This window comes from Sinocyclocheilus anshuiensis, unplaced genomic scaffold (genome assembly GCF_001515605.1).
Source record: "Sinocyclocheilus anshuiensis isolate Anshui unplaced genomic scaffold, SAMN03320099.WGS_v1.1 scaffold188, whole genome shotgun sequence".
Taxonomy (NCBI): Eukaryota; Metazoa; Chordata; class Actinopteri; order Cypriniformes; family Cyprinidae; genus Sinocyclocheilus; species Sinocyclocheilus anshuiensis.
The window spans coordinates 2,000,964-2,015,864 of NW_015555768.1; the positions used below are offsets into that span (position 1 = coordinate 2,000,964).

At 36.5% G+C, this 14,901-nt stretch overlaps 1 protein-coding gene across 3 annotated transcripts in view; it reads left to right on the plus strand.

Moving 5' to 3' along the window:
- Nucleotides 1–1,086: 1,086 nt before the first annotated feature.
- Nucleotides 1,087–14,901, plus strand: part of LOC107674367 (TBC1 domain family member 22B-like) — a 45,317-nt gene continuing 31,502 nt past the window's right edge. For 2 of the 3 annotated variants that reach the window (XM_016468324.1, XM_016468326.1), the window contains exons 1-7: nt 1,087–1,336; nt 6,187–6,243; nt 6,510–6,865; nt 7,601–7,768; nt 10,498–10,568; nt 12,460–12,588; nt 14,614–14,679. In XM_016468324.1, coding sequence (XP_016323810.1) covers nt 1,281–1,336; nt 6,187–6,243; nt 6,510–6,865; nt 7,601–7,768; nt 10,498–10,568; nt 12,460–12,588; nt 14,614–14,679 — 903 coding nt within the window. In that variant the 5' untranslated portion in view covers nt 1,087–1,280. The remainder of the gene's footprint in view (nt 1,337–6,186; nt 6,244–6,509; nt 6,866–7,600; nt 7,769–10,497; nt 10,569–12,459; nt 12,589–14,613; nt 14,680–14,901) is intronic. The other variant, XM_016468325.1, reaches the window with a different exon arrangement.

Here is a 14,901-nt window from a genome sequence, read left to right on the forward strand (position 1 = left end):
CTGCTACCTCGTTTTTTGTAATTCTAAGAAAATTTATTTTATAAACAAAATTTAAAAAAAGATTGTTATTGTAACTATTGCTTTTCTGATAAGTGCACATGCCAAGTGCATGCCAATTTTGTGATTTAACAGAGAGATAATGCTCTAATAATATTAGTTTTTCAACATACAGTAGTAATATAATTTAAAGGGGAACTTGTGGGTTAATGTTGAAAGTTGTGTTTTTAACAATCAGTTTGTGGTATGAAACAATCAGTTTTCGAAAAACTGTAATTCAGTAATTGTTTACTGAAAACAATTTCAGTAAAAGATTAATATTGTAGCAATTATAGGCTTCAGTACAGTAGAGGAAACTGTTACTTTCACTCAGAGCTAAGCAGAGCGCCATAAATTTATGGGTGACTACTTCCATCTAGTGTTCAAATTGGGAAACTGCGAAATGACACTTTCACCAATGCATTATTATGCATAATGGTTAAAAAGAGAATTAATCACGTTTATTTAATGTGGAAAAATAAACAATGGCATTATTTGTGAAATAGTTATTCATCATAACATTATTTGGTGTACTGCTTTTAATTTATGCCCATTAAAAAAAATCTATGTTTCCAAATAGGATGATACAGATATCATATCTGTATTGCGGCAATCTGATGAGAATGTAATGAGAATAATCATTTGGAATAATGGCAATTACAAACAAACGTCAAAGGAGGGGCGATGCAAAGTTCTGGAACTTTGGTAGCAGGAATTTGTGGACTTTTTGGAATGCAGATACGAGACCCTTCTGTTAATGCATCAATCATGCAATAATTATTATTTTTCTGTATCTTCTGTATTACACTGCTGTCCTCTTTATGTTCTACAGTAGGCTATATTGTGTTGTTCTGTACTTTAAAAGGCGTGTGCGTTTTTCAAAACATCATTACAAGCAAAAATCGTTACACAGATTATAAAAATCTAAATATATAACTAAAAATTCGCGTCTTCGTCTAATAAACCTCAAACCCCATTGGTCCGCTCCCATGCACCTGTTCGTCATTTCAACCAATCACAGCGCGGCCTCACGCATCTCCAAGATGGCGACGTCCATCCAGAACCGCTGTAGGCACATTCTGTGTTGGCAAAATCCCCGAAGTAACTAATCGAAACAAAGTAAGTCACATGCGGCAATACAACTAAAAATATCGTTTTCGCCGTTGGATATCTGTACATGTCGGTTGACGGCGTGGTGTTCGCTTTCATGGCTGTTTGAGAATGAAATTGGGCGTCCTTTCGCCATGGCCACCGACAACAGGGTTCATTTCTGGAGGAGAAACCCAAAGGTTCCCGGAAGGTGAGTTTAATCATTTATTTCCTCTTTGAAGTAGTTTCAAGTGCGTTGTTTTGTACTCAGAATACATTTTATATTAATGTATCGACTCTGACCAGCTGCTTTGTTTACTAGACACCATGGTGGCTGTGTGTCAAAACATAGTGAGCTGTCTATTTTGACAGCATGCTGGTTATTCTGGACGTGTGTTGCGTTTTTGCTCATGTTGTAACGATCAAAATTAAGTTTATTTGTGCATATTATGAAACCGCTGTTGTGCTCTCCAGTTGTGGCCACATGGTAGTGAAGTTAGTGTTGGTTTTATGAACCCTTACTACACAACATGGTAACCATAGTTATCACCGAAAGACCTTATTGTTACTAATATAACACTGTGGTAACTTGGGTTTAATCTGCTATTTTAATCAAAAACAAAAAAAGCTTTTTACACTGTATGACCTCATAATAATTTGTTATGATGTTACAGTAATAATACTGTACTAACTATGCTATCTATGCACTAATCAGTGCTTGACATGGTAAGTTTTGTAATTGAAGCACAACTGCTTACATATGCATTGTTTTGGTTGTTTTCAAAGCAGTATTTAATTAAATAATAATGGAACCTCTTAATTCAGGCATGTAGGTTGGTCCAATTTGTCCTTGCTGGGCCATTTGTTTAGCCTGGACAGAGTTTGCTGAGTGTGCTTCATTGCGGGTTGTTTGGATTTTCATGGTCGCAGACAGAATCAGTTCATCTGAATGTGCGAACGCAAGCTTGTGATGACTGGACAGTTTCCTGTAGATCAGATTTTATATTGGGCCTTGCATAATGATGCAAAAGAGGAACTCTCATGCAGTCAGTTTGGAAGATTTGCTGCTGTTAGTGCTGCTGGTGTACAGCAGTCACAGAAATTCACTTTTTTCTGTAAGAGGTAATATACACACATGATGGAATTGATTTTCAGGGGAATTTTAATTACTTTTTAATGGGGGAATATTGATTTCCAACCATGTTAAAATAAAGTGTGTTATATGTTTTTGTCCATTAGTTTAATTTCAGTCTTTAAAACATATAAACATATATTCATTTCTTTTTAAGATAGCCTGAGCTGTATTCATGGAAGTTGTTATTATTAAAGTTAAATTTCCAGATCATTTGCTGTTATTTCAATATTATCTCTGTATTATCTAGAAGTTATTGCCAATAGGTTTTATGTTGTTAACTTGCCATTGTCTTCTTAGATCTTGTTCTTTTTTACTCCTAGATCTTGTTCAGTCTCTTTTACAGGATTGGAGGGGGACTACTTTATTTTTATGCAAGTTGTATACACACAATAAAGTGAAATGTATTTATTTATGTATTTATTTTTTGGCACACTGATGTTTGCTACCATTCAAAAGCTTGGTGTCAGTAAGATCTTTTATGTTTTTGAAAATGGACATTTCCACCAAAGCTGCATTTATTTGATTAAAAATACAGTCAGAACAGTTATTATTACAATTTAAAAAAAAAAGTTTCTATTTTAAATCTGTATTTTAAAATACAGCAGCCATTCCAGTCTTCGGTGTCACATGATCCTCCAGAAATCATTATATTATGCTGATCTGGTGTTCAATATAATATGATCTGTTATATTGTGAAATATTATTTCAATTAAAAAAAATGTTTATAAAATGTAAACATTCACCTGACGAAACATCTTTCTGAAAAAGTTTATTATGCTGTGATTGAAAATTACGCAAGCTATGACCTTTATACAATGCATACTATTGTAAAGACTGTAAGTCTATCTCTTACAGCCTAGTTTTCTTTCGTTAAATTCAATATGGCATCTAACCTACCTGAATAAGGTTGCTGATTTTCTGCTCAAGAAACATTTCTTATGATTCAATTTTTTTTCAGTGTTCTTTGATGAATACGAAGTTCAAAAGAACAGCATATATTTAAAATAGAAATCTTTTGTACATTATAAATGTCTTTATTTTTTATAAATCATTCATTTTTTAAATCAAAGTAATCAGTCATTTTTTTAATCAAATTAATGTGTCCTTGCTGAATAAAAGTATAAATTTCTTTAAAATAATTGTACTGACCCCAAACTTTTGAAATGTAACGTAATAAAAAATAAAAAAATTAAATTAAAAAAATAAATAAATAAATAAAAAATAATAATAATATGGTGATGTTGGTCTCACAATCTTTTTTTTTCTCTCTTTTTAAATAAATTACAAATTCCTGAACTTTAATGGCTTATCTATTGACAAAAGGTCATGCTTTTTTTGTGGAAGCAATTCTCTTTTTATCAGTTCTTTGTCTCTGAAAATTTAAATGTGAAAGTTTTACTATAGCTTTCATGGTCTCATACAGAAAATTGCTGCATTATGAGCAGTGCACAATGAAGATGATGTTAAATATGGATGGGATTCCCCTCTGGGAAAGATGAACAGGTTGAGCCGAAGCAGCCGTTATTGTTTGGGTGTGGTTGTGATGCCAGACTATTTGAGTTGCTTGTTCGGGTGAATCGGCGGCATTTGGAGGACGCGCAGTGGGTGTGATCCGGCTGTAACATGAGTGGACGAGAGGTGTGGCCACTTTCCCACCATTTATCTCATTTAACAGAAGGGACAGAGCATGCAAAAGTGATACTAGATGCCTCCACACAACCTTGGTGTCATCCTAGTCAAAATAACATGACCTACAGCTGTAGAAAGGCACACGAAAAGGTGTTCATTCACAGAGTGTGTCTTCATGTTAGTTGATAACTGAATTATAGACCTGTTTGATTCATTATAATAGCATGTTAATGAAATTCTCAATGGAAATTATTAATTACATTGACAGTTTTCCCACTCTGTTAGCTTTTGTATGTAGATTATAGTGTGGAAAAGTCTTCTGTGTGTGTATAGCAGAAGGAACAGCACACGTTTAAGATAAGGCTGCCTTCTGGCAAACTGCTCGCATACTCAAACACACTCCTCGCTCACAGCCCAATATTTTATGCAAATGCGAGCAGCTTGCTTACATATCTAGAAGTAATTTACCTTTTTGTGTGTGACAGAAGGAACAGCATACATTTAAGATAAGGCTGCCCTCCGGGAAACTGCTCGCATACTCAAACACACTCCTTGCTCACAGCCCAATATTTAATGCAAATGCGAGCAGCTTGCTTACATATCTAGAAGTAATTTACCTTTTATTTTCTACTCGCATGAAAATTGATGAGCCGTATTTCAGCTGCATTGTGCTTTTGCCAATTATTATGTGGTCCCATTTGCACATAATGCATTTAGTATTGTGTTGAGTTCACAGAAAAGGGCCTTGTAACAACCATACTGTTAATTTTCCTTTCAACAATATGACCACACCTATGGCCCTGTGTTGGCCGTAAAAATTCTGCTTAGCACTGCAGTGTTTGAACTTCTCTCAGCATTATGCAGGATATTGCACAGTAACTCACAATAGCCTCTAATATTGTAGAGATTAATATTTATATGTTGTAGTGATGCGGAGGACCCAGCAGTGTGCTTGGCTTTTAATTTGAGATGTATTTTTTGCTGTCAACAAGCACTAGCAGGTCTATCCTCCTGCTCTGGAATTGTTTTAAACTACCTCTGCATCTCCAGATACTTGTTTTTCGCTGTGTGTTTCTGACTAGGGCTGGGGGTTATATTGAATATTCAGAGTATATTTGCAGTATACAAATGTCACAATGATTTTAATGCAACTTTTATTTGGTTGTTGCTTTTTTCTAGAGGCAGTGTTTGGAATAATGCAATCATATTCTTACTGTTTCTGCAGTATGTATTATATATTCTGTTCATAGTATGTAGGGCTGCATGATTAATCGAATGCGATTGTCATGCGCATTTTGTTAGTAATGCCGGTTCTGTAATCAGCAGTAAATCATCATCACGTGCTTTCAGATGGAGCAGAATTTACTACACACAGCCGTAGTTCACTGACAAGTTACGCAAAAAAATAAAAGCAGTTAAATCTTCTGTTTATTCAGCTGCAGCGTATTTGGAGTTTCAGCGCGAGAGCGCCCTCTGGCCATTGGATGGAGATTTACTGCTGATCACAGAACCGTGCTTCACTGAAAGATACGCATGACAATCGCAGCTTCTGTCGAATCGCGATCCTAATTCCATTTCGATTTATTGTACAGCCCTAATAGTATGCAACTTTTATGTATGATTATTTGCCAAACGTCCAAAATAGTAATACCTAGCACTCTGTACCTCATAATACAATGTATTTAAATTGACTTTCCATTTCTATGTGACTGCTGTGATTCATGATTTGATTTGTTTCCTTAATGGTCTACACCACTCACCACTTTTGATCAAATTAATGAATCCTTGTGAATAAAAATAGTATCCACCCCCAAAAAATATTTTTTGAATGGTAGTGTATGTAATGTAATGTAGCTACTATCTGAAACTGTTGCATGGGCTATATTATGTGGAATGCAATAAGTTAGTATTCTGGCATGAAAACACCTGTGCCATTAACCTAGTTTCATCACTATGTGACTCAGAGGTATAAGGGCAAAGAAATGTTTTGATAGCATTTCTGATTTAAAGCATTGTTGTACTTTTATGGTGCCTTTTATCTAATTTTAAAGGTTGATGTTCCCAGTCAACCTTTCTTTACATGGAAAAGTGGCCAGGATATTCCTTAGATTTTTACCTTTTTTATTCCATAGAAGTAGGAAGGTCATACGGTTTTGGAACAGCATGAGACTGTAAATACGTAAATATTGAGAGATGTATGTCAGGTACTGTCTTATGATAAGGCTGAAAATATTCAGGATCACCCAGTCATGTTTCTGACTCTCTTTATAGCACACATCAGCTCTTGTTTTTCTTAGCTTGCAGCCAGTATATGGAGCACAGCACCCTCCTCTGGACCCACGCAGACACCGTCTGTAAGTGTTGCTGCTAGCTGTCGACTGTCTGTGGGCAAATCAGCCATTTGTTTTTCAGTTATTTGTGCTTTACTCTTTGTTTTCTGCCTTTCAGTTGTGGTATGAATCCATCTGAACATGTTTGAGTGCAAGATTTGCATAAACCTTTTGCAACTTTTTTTGTTTATTTGTCTTGCATGATCTTTTCTAACTGTAAACAGTTCATATATTATAGAGTGTGTGCAATATTGCCATTTTCAAAAAGCTCTTTATTTGTTTCCCTACAGATTAAAAGATACTCCAAAGGACAGCAGTTTGAACACCAAATCCAAAAAACCTTCTACTTTCCACGAATTTGCTCGGAGCACCAATGATGCATGGGACATTGATGATGAAGAGGATGATGGTATGTTTAGTCTCAAACAGCCCTCATCTTCACCTGTCCAATCACGATCCATGCCTCATACGCCCTGCGACAAACTCATCAAAGCCACAGCGGACACAGAGTCACTGCCCCGCCCACCGGACAGGCAGGAATCAATCAGCACAAACCTCGTTCTAGATCGACTGGACGACGAAAGCGGTCCAGCCAATGGCAGGGTGATAAAGTCCTGTAGCGACGCCCAGCTGAATGTTAATGCAGGTATGCTGGTAGCTGTTGTTTTTAAGCTGCACCATTGTAAGATGTAAAATGCATATAAAATCATCAAGGTGTATCAGATGTGGGTTTTTTCCATCTACTTTACTGTTTGTTATATGGCTGGTATGGTTGTATAAATTACTTTTTGACCGTCCATTCACAGGCTGCTTGCAAGTAGATACTTCCAACCAAACGAGGTCTAAAATTTTCAGATAATGGTTGGTAAAACAAGTAACATTTTGGCCATGCCTACCTTTAAAGAAAGCTAGCTTGAGTTTATTATCCTCATCATAATTGAAAATTTGTGTTGCTCATGTTTCATGAATGAGACCATAGGAAGAGTAATTCTTGTCAACAAAAGAAAATGTTATTTTTGTCTATTTGACTAAACAAACAACAAAAAAAACACATTATTTTAAGTAAAATGGACTAAAATTAATTAATATGACATGACAAAATATTGATTGAATTAAAGGATATTTTAATGAAACAACCAAAAATAATTAAGGAAAAAAACTATAAAAAAGGGCGTTTATAATATATATCCATATTAAATTATTATGTTTTTATTTATTTAATAGTACCTTGATTTAAAAAAATATATATTAACATATAAATATATATAATAATTTATATATGATTATATATATATATATATATATATAATTTTTAAAATATTTTTTATAAAATATATTTTAATATTAATGCTTAATATTTGTATTTTTCTGTCCTGTTTAGCTCGCAGTACTCTACAGAAACAGCATTCACTTCCTGTACGGCCTGTCATTCCATTGGTTGCCCGCATTTCGGACCAAAATGCCTCAGGAGCGCCGCCTATGACGGTGAGAGAGAAGACTCGATTGGATAAATTCAAGCAGCTACTTGCAAGTCCCAACACAGACTTGGGTAAGCTTTAAAACAAACAATCAGAGATTTGTGCTAGCATTAAAAGGAAAACAAGGGATAAGGTCTGTTTTAAGCAGATTATAAAAGTGGCCACTTGTGGGTTACTTGAATAAGATATTAAAGCCCATCCATCAGGGACCATCTCAAAACAGAAAGCCGCAAAACCCTCACATGTGTTCACACCTCATTCTCTCGCCTGTTTTTCTGCCTCTAGCTGAATCTCTTTGCCAGGTGAGACAGTGTGGGATGGCAGAATGGATAAAAACCGTCCATGATGTTATCCTAGTCTTCCCGATTTCATGCTGAGAGGCCCTTCTGTTCTCCCCACGTTCTCCAACCAATCGTCTCTTCGAGTGCACCTGCGAGCTGGCGGAACAAAAACAAGTTCTGTGTCTGCCTTCACTCATTTGTGCCACTGATGCTATAATGATGTTATCAAAGAGACTCACTATTATTTGCCTTATAACTAAGTTTCAGCCTCCACAGGCTCTGAGCTTTCTGAGCGACAGGCTGAAATCACGCAGGAATGAGAACCATCAGTCACTGGAGGGGAAAATAATGCTTATGCACTTCTTTCACAGCGCCTTATGAAAAATGTGCTTGTGATATAGTTGGAGGGGCTTCCCTGCACAGTATTCTGAGTTCATAATAGCTTCTGAGATCTTTCATCATTCTGCTATCATATGACGGTTGGCAGGTGTCCAATGCCATTAGTATTTTAGGAGCGCTTGGATATCGGTTTCGTGTTTGTTCTAACTCAAAAACGACCCAGGAGCGATCTCACCAGATGTTTCTCAGCAAGTCTTTACGTTATCATAGACGTTGTGAAAAGCGGTTTTGCATTCGCTGATCACAATGACCCAGAGGGCTTGGTGGGAGTTTGCAAAAACAATCCTTAAAAAGTGGTGTAGACTTCCGCATCTGGACATATTGATTAAATCTGGTCTAATGGCATCCACCTGCAAACTAATGTTTACTTCATAACAATGACAATATAAGTAATTGAGAGTGGTGGAGTTGAAAAGCTCCGTTCAAAAAGATACAATAAATAAAAGGAGCAGACAAAGAGAATTGTTCAAATTCACTATGATTCATCTGGTTGTCATGACAACAGTTATCTTTGCTCTTTATTGTAAGACTCGAAAGTACAATATAATAGACTTTTATTCTTTTATAGTGGTTATAGCAAAGGCAGGAGTCATAATCATGATCAGTCACTCTTTAGCAAGTAACTCGTCCTGATTTGTTTACTGATACTTTATGTGTTAAAGAGACATCTGCTTTTGTAAGTGATTGGAGCCTTGGTGATTTTGGCTTGGTGCTGGTATGAAACCACCTAGCAACCCCACAGACTACCCTAGCAACCGCATAGCAACACATATCATAGCACGTTTGCAAGGACAAATTTTCTGAAGAAATCGAATTGTAATAAAAAAAAAAAAACAATTACCATACTTCACTGTGGAATTGCTTATTGTTCTTGGAAAATAGTTTTTCTTTGTGACATTTTAATTATCTGTGTTCATTTGTCCAAAGTATTTCAAATCTCATATCCCAAATCTCTAAAGTAAAGGGTACTTACAGCATTTTGTGAAATTAATATATTTTTATTCAGAGACATAGTAGAGAATCATAAGGAAATAAACTTCCGAACTCATTTTCTTAATCAGTATTTGTATCTTGTTTTCCAGTCAAACAAAATAAATTCACTTGAGAAGCAAAACTGTGTATGATATAAAACTCATTCATAATGTATTATTAAACATATACAGTATATTATAAAACTCCTGCTTAATAATGTCTTGAATTAAGTTTCTTACCCATCTGCAAATATTTTCTCTTCTTTTAAGCATAGATCTATCATAATCTGAGATTTATACTTCTAACAAGAAACAGACAATATGATAAGAAATATCAACTTATTTCAGTATATTTTCCCTGAAAACAAGTCTTGATATCTTATGCAATTTTCCTTCTCGAGTAAATATATCTTGTTGTAAGGATGTTTATAGATTTTACTGGAAAACAAGACCAATTCTGATTAAGAAAATTATTTTTATGGTGCATTAGGAGATAAACAGAATTGTGAAATAATGAAAGCCAAGTTCGAACGAGCATAATTCACATGAGCGCCACAGGAAAAACATGACAGCAGGCCACGACACAGATGCTTTTAAGCTGTTGCTCTCCAAACATCATGTTGACATCCCAAGCCGTTGCTCCATCACCTATGAATCGTGAACTTCCCAGCCATTACTTTTAAAATCAATGTGCAGCTATGGCTTGCTGTCTTATTGGAGTTACCATAATTCAAGGTGGCATGGTTGTGAAAACTGAATGTGTTTGCTAATTAAAAATAATTGTTTATCGATTATGTTGATTGAACTATAAGTTAGAGTGTCACCGGTCCTGTGAAGACTGGTGACTGTTGATTTAAAGCATGATTTTCTAGATTTTCTATCACAGCATATGAACAAATTCTTATTGCATGTTTTAACTGCTGATTAAGGCTCGGTCCATATACTTTAATTCCAACCCCCTCCTCCTGCAGGGTTTTTTTTTTACATTGTACTTTTGGGTCCAAACTGCAGTATGATTGTGTCATCAAGTTGAGTATTAAAAGCAGCTGTTCACCAGTGTAGCTATGAAACAACAAGATGCCAGTTTCACTGTGCTGTTGAAGTATTTTTCATTTTGGATTAACTCTGCACTGTATTTTGTTCATTCAGAGGAGTTACGGAAGCATAGCTGGTCGGGAATCCCTCGTGAAGTTCGACCAGTCACCTGGAGACTCTTATCGGTAAGTATTTACTTATACTGTTGTTTATTTCATTTCTATTTTCGCATTTTATTTAAACAAACAGCAGTGAGAGGACAAAAAACGATGTGAAAAGAGGGAAGAATTGGACTGAAATATGTTGCGAGCTGAATTTGAACTCCCATTGTTCACAGGCACCATCATACATGCCCTAATCTCTAGGCCACGGTTTAAATTCCTTCCAATACTTTATATTAATATTATTATTATATCTTAATATATCTGTTTTCATTGGGAAAATAATTAATTCTGTTTTAAACTACTTCTTGAAATTACTTATTTGAAATCAAGCCAAATGGATATTCATTTGAATGAATAATAGAAAATACTGTAATAAAATAAACCATTTATCAAGGAAAATATATATATAATTCCATGCCACTTTCAGTTTAATGTGTTTTATGGATTTGTTTTGCAATATTGGTTTTGCTGAGCACTTAATGTCAGCAGAATTGTGACTGTCATCATCGGAGGGGTAGAGCGGGCTGCTGTGTTGTGGCTGTATGTGTGTGGATGTTCGGGGACTGCTTTACAAGCCTCATTTACATTTCTGGTGCATGCTTACACAGTCAATAACACACACCTCCAGGCTAAGCTGTACAAGCAAATCCCCACCCCGACCCAGCTCCTCCAAGCTTTTACTGCTTCATGCAATGTTTGCTGGGGGATTAGACAGAATAATTCCATATGTATAAAGTTACCGAGGTAGACGCGTGCAAAACGAATGCTAATGTGCCAAAAAACAAAATGTTTCGTCTCTGCTTTTCATATTCAAATTGTGATTGTAAAGAGCAACTCTTGCTTTTTGTTTTTATTGGTCCACATCATGTTTGTTATGTCACCAAAGTGAATGTTTCTAGCTTCGATCCAGGTTTTACAGCACACAAACCTCACCAAGGCCTTCTCAGAATCGCATTGGAAAGCCGTTTTAAGATCATTTCAATTTTCAGCGTGGAATTTAATAGCCATTATTAAAGTTTCGAAGGGCCGATGATGGGGTGAAACCAAACGAGCAGAGTTTGTGCACTTCTTATTCGCCTGAAGCAACAGACGTGAGCTGCATCGAGTCGGATTCTGAATGTACGTTATCATTTATCTGTTCAAGCGCTCGGCAACTCTGTGTGCGCTCATTAAAACAAGAGTTGAGAAACAATGGGAGGGGAAGGCACTTTCAAAAACACCATTATCAGAAACATGATGTCATGACAACAATGTCTAACTGACAGTTCCACACTTCCACGTCTGCTCTACAAATAGCCTGCACTTGTTGTCTGCTCTTTAGGGAATCATCTGTAGTTACTAAGTATGTACTAGCACAATCGCATCCTTTCTGAGTGTTAGTTTAGTAGCTACACGATTAGAAGTTTCTCCCAGAGTTGTAGATTTTTTTTTTTTCTTGACTTTTGAGATCTGAGGTTTGTGTTCTGTGTTTCTTAGTTAGTGGTGTTTGCTAAGGCAAGCATCACTATTATTATTGCTCATACTATTATTCATACTATACATTTATTGAAGCAATTACTTTATACAATCTGAATTACAAAGTTTTCTTGGTGGACAGTATAACTGGCAAAGTTTTGCCCTAATGGGCTATATAATGGGTGAAAAACCCATAGACTTGCATTGAAGTAGGGAGGGACCCAAAGCTACAGTTCAATAAGTGGATCAAAAGTGATAATTTATTTATTTTTCAAAGATTCCAAATAAATGCTGTTCTCCTGACCTTTCTATTCATCAAAGAATCCTAAAATACATTATCACGGTTTCCACAAAAATATTAAGCAGCAAAACTGTATTCAACATTGACAATAATGAGAAGTTCTTTTCTGAACGCTATTAAATTAGCATTTTCTTCTTTCCATGTGCTTTCTCTCAGGGCTATCTTCCAGCCAATAGGGAACGAAGGGATCTGGTTCTTCAGAGGAAGAGGGAGGAGTATTTTGGCTTCATCGAGCAGTATTACAACTCCAGAACAGATGAGAATCACAGAGACACTTACAGACAGGTAAAACTCAACCCGGCCTGCTTCTGATTATGTTCTGAATAGAAAAGTGGAAGAGTTGGCTGAAATCGACCAATTCATTTCTGATCCTTTCTACACAATTTCTAAGAGTAAGAGAGCACCTTCATCAATCTTGCTTGCAAGTCTTGCTTACAAAGCAGGCTTGAGGAGTAACCAGACATTTGACACAGTGTTGCATAATTAAGATCCAAATATTTAACTGTTCCATTACAGTTGTTTGAAGTACCTTTAAATTTTCAAAGTATTCAATTTTGTTTAAATGTTGTTTTGTTTTGAGGTCTTAATGTTAGGTAAGGATGTTTTAGGAAATTATATGCAGAAAAATTTTTATTCAAGTTTATTGTGTGCATTATTATATCTAATGGCAATGTACGTACCATCATGGTGTCAGTTATTACAAACAGCGCGTAAACAGGAAATGCATTGTCTGTTCTAATGGACAGCATGTCACGAATGCCGTCCATAGACATTATGCAACATCATAGCAACCCAGAATATTTGTTTAAATCCAGGTTGAGTTAGTTGGAAAACATCATAATATGTAAACCTACTGTCTGTTATGGCATGAAAACAGATAATGCATGGGTGAATTTCAGTGGAAAAGATCTCGTAAGATAGTTTGCAAGTTTACAGATATTATGTTTTTAAATTCAAAATATTATTTGTTGAATGTCTGTTCGTTTTGCTATTACAGGGCTGCATTGCAGTGTTCATACATCCCTCAAAACGCATCTGATTTGTGTTTTGTGAACATGACAGTAAACCTGCTTAATTGGACAGGGCTTCTTTAAGACAGACTGGTTGATTTGGAAAAACCCTGAAAAAAACTTCCATTTGGGGTCGGTAAAAACCTTATGCTCATCATGGCTGCATTTAATTAGTCAAAAATACTGTGAAATATTATTACAATGTAAAACAGCTCTTTTCTATTTTAATATATTAAAATGTAATTTATTCCTGTGATGCAAAGCTGAATTTGCAGCAGCCATTGTAAATTTCAGTCTGTTCCTAACACAGACCTCATCGTATGACCTCAGAAGACTCGTTATGTAGTGCACAAGACTTTTGCATCTTTTCTTTGAAACCTAAATGTTTTAGATTTTTGATTTAAGGATGATTTTTGGGTGAGCCATCCCTTTAACCACTAGGCTACACCAGACGCCAATCAGTTGAGGAACCTCATCATCTCTGCAGTGAGTCAGTCAAGGTTACACCTGCTTCTAGAAAGCTATAACAGTAATACGCCAGATTTTGTCCTGCGTGTTATTAATGGGGAAGAAGGGGGCCGGGATCAATATTCTTATGGGCTGTAAAACTCAGGTTAATGGTGCAGGACTGGTAGTCGATTGCTATGCGCTGCCTTCTCTCCTCTCTTGTCCGGTTCCTCAGGGCTTGCTGGCTCCCAGCCCCTCATTTCGTCTACTGCAATACAAATCGGACACAGACCTTTAAAAGGATTTATATGGTCGTACAGAACCGTTGGACTGGCCCCTGGCTGTCTGGGCAGAAACACTAAATGACCTTTTAGTGTGGTCACAGTCTGAGAGGGCGAGGAATGGCGGTGAATACGAGCGAACCGCACTTCGGTGGCCTTCAAGTGACCTGCATTACTACAAAGCCATTTCTTCAAACATAAGTTGGAAGTAGAAATAGAAAGAGGGAAGAAAATAAGAGAGAACCAGATGAAACAGAAGGGTCGCCACCTGTATGTGCGGCTGGACACTGCGCTGTCCGCTTTCCAAGTGGATTCATGCAGATTTTGTGTGTAGCTTGTTATGAAACCAGATCGATAGCGTGTGCAGTTTGGGCCCTGATGGTTTTCTTCCATTTACTGGAAGGGAAAAGTCACATGTAACTCAATTTAGTGCTTTTGGGCCATATTGATTTAATCTCTTATTTTGTCCCCGGTCACCTGTGTTCCTGACACGCTGATTCGGTAACTGGTTTGTGTTTGTGTGGGTGTGCATTTGAGCTTACCTGTATACACCTGTGTGTGTCTTTCCATAGATTCACATCGATATCCCGAGGACGAACCCTTTGATTCCTTTGTTCCAGCAGCCGCTGGTGCAGGAGGTAGGTGATCGTCTGAGGCAGCAACACCTGAGTCTCGCTGCACAGCGCACCTGTGACAGACCCACCAGCGTCATACAGACGTCTGATCTCACACAACAGGCACAACACACTTAATGTAATCATAAAGATAAGAGAGTGAATTACACACATGGTCACTTTTCACCCTGAAATCAAAAGAAACTAAAGAAGATGAATTTTATATATATAAAAATATAATATATA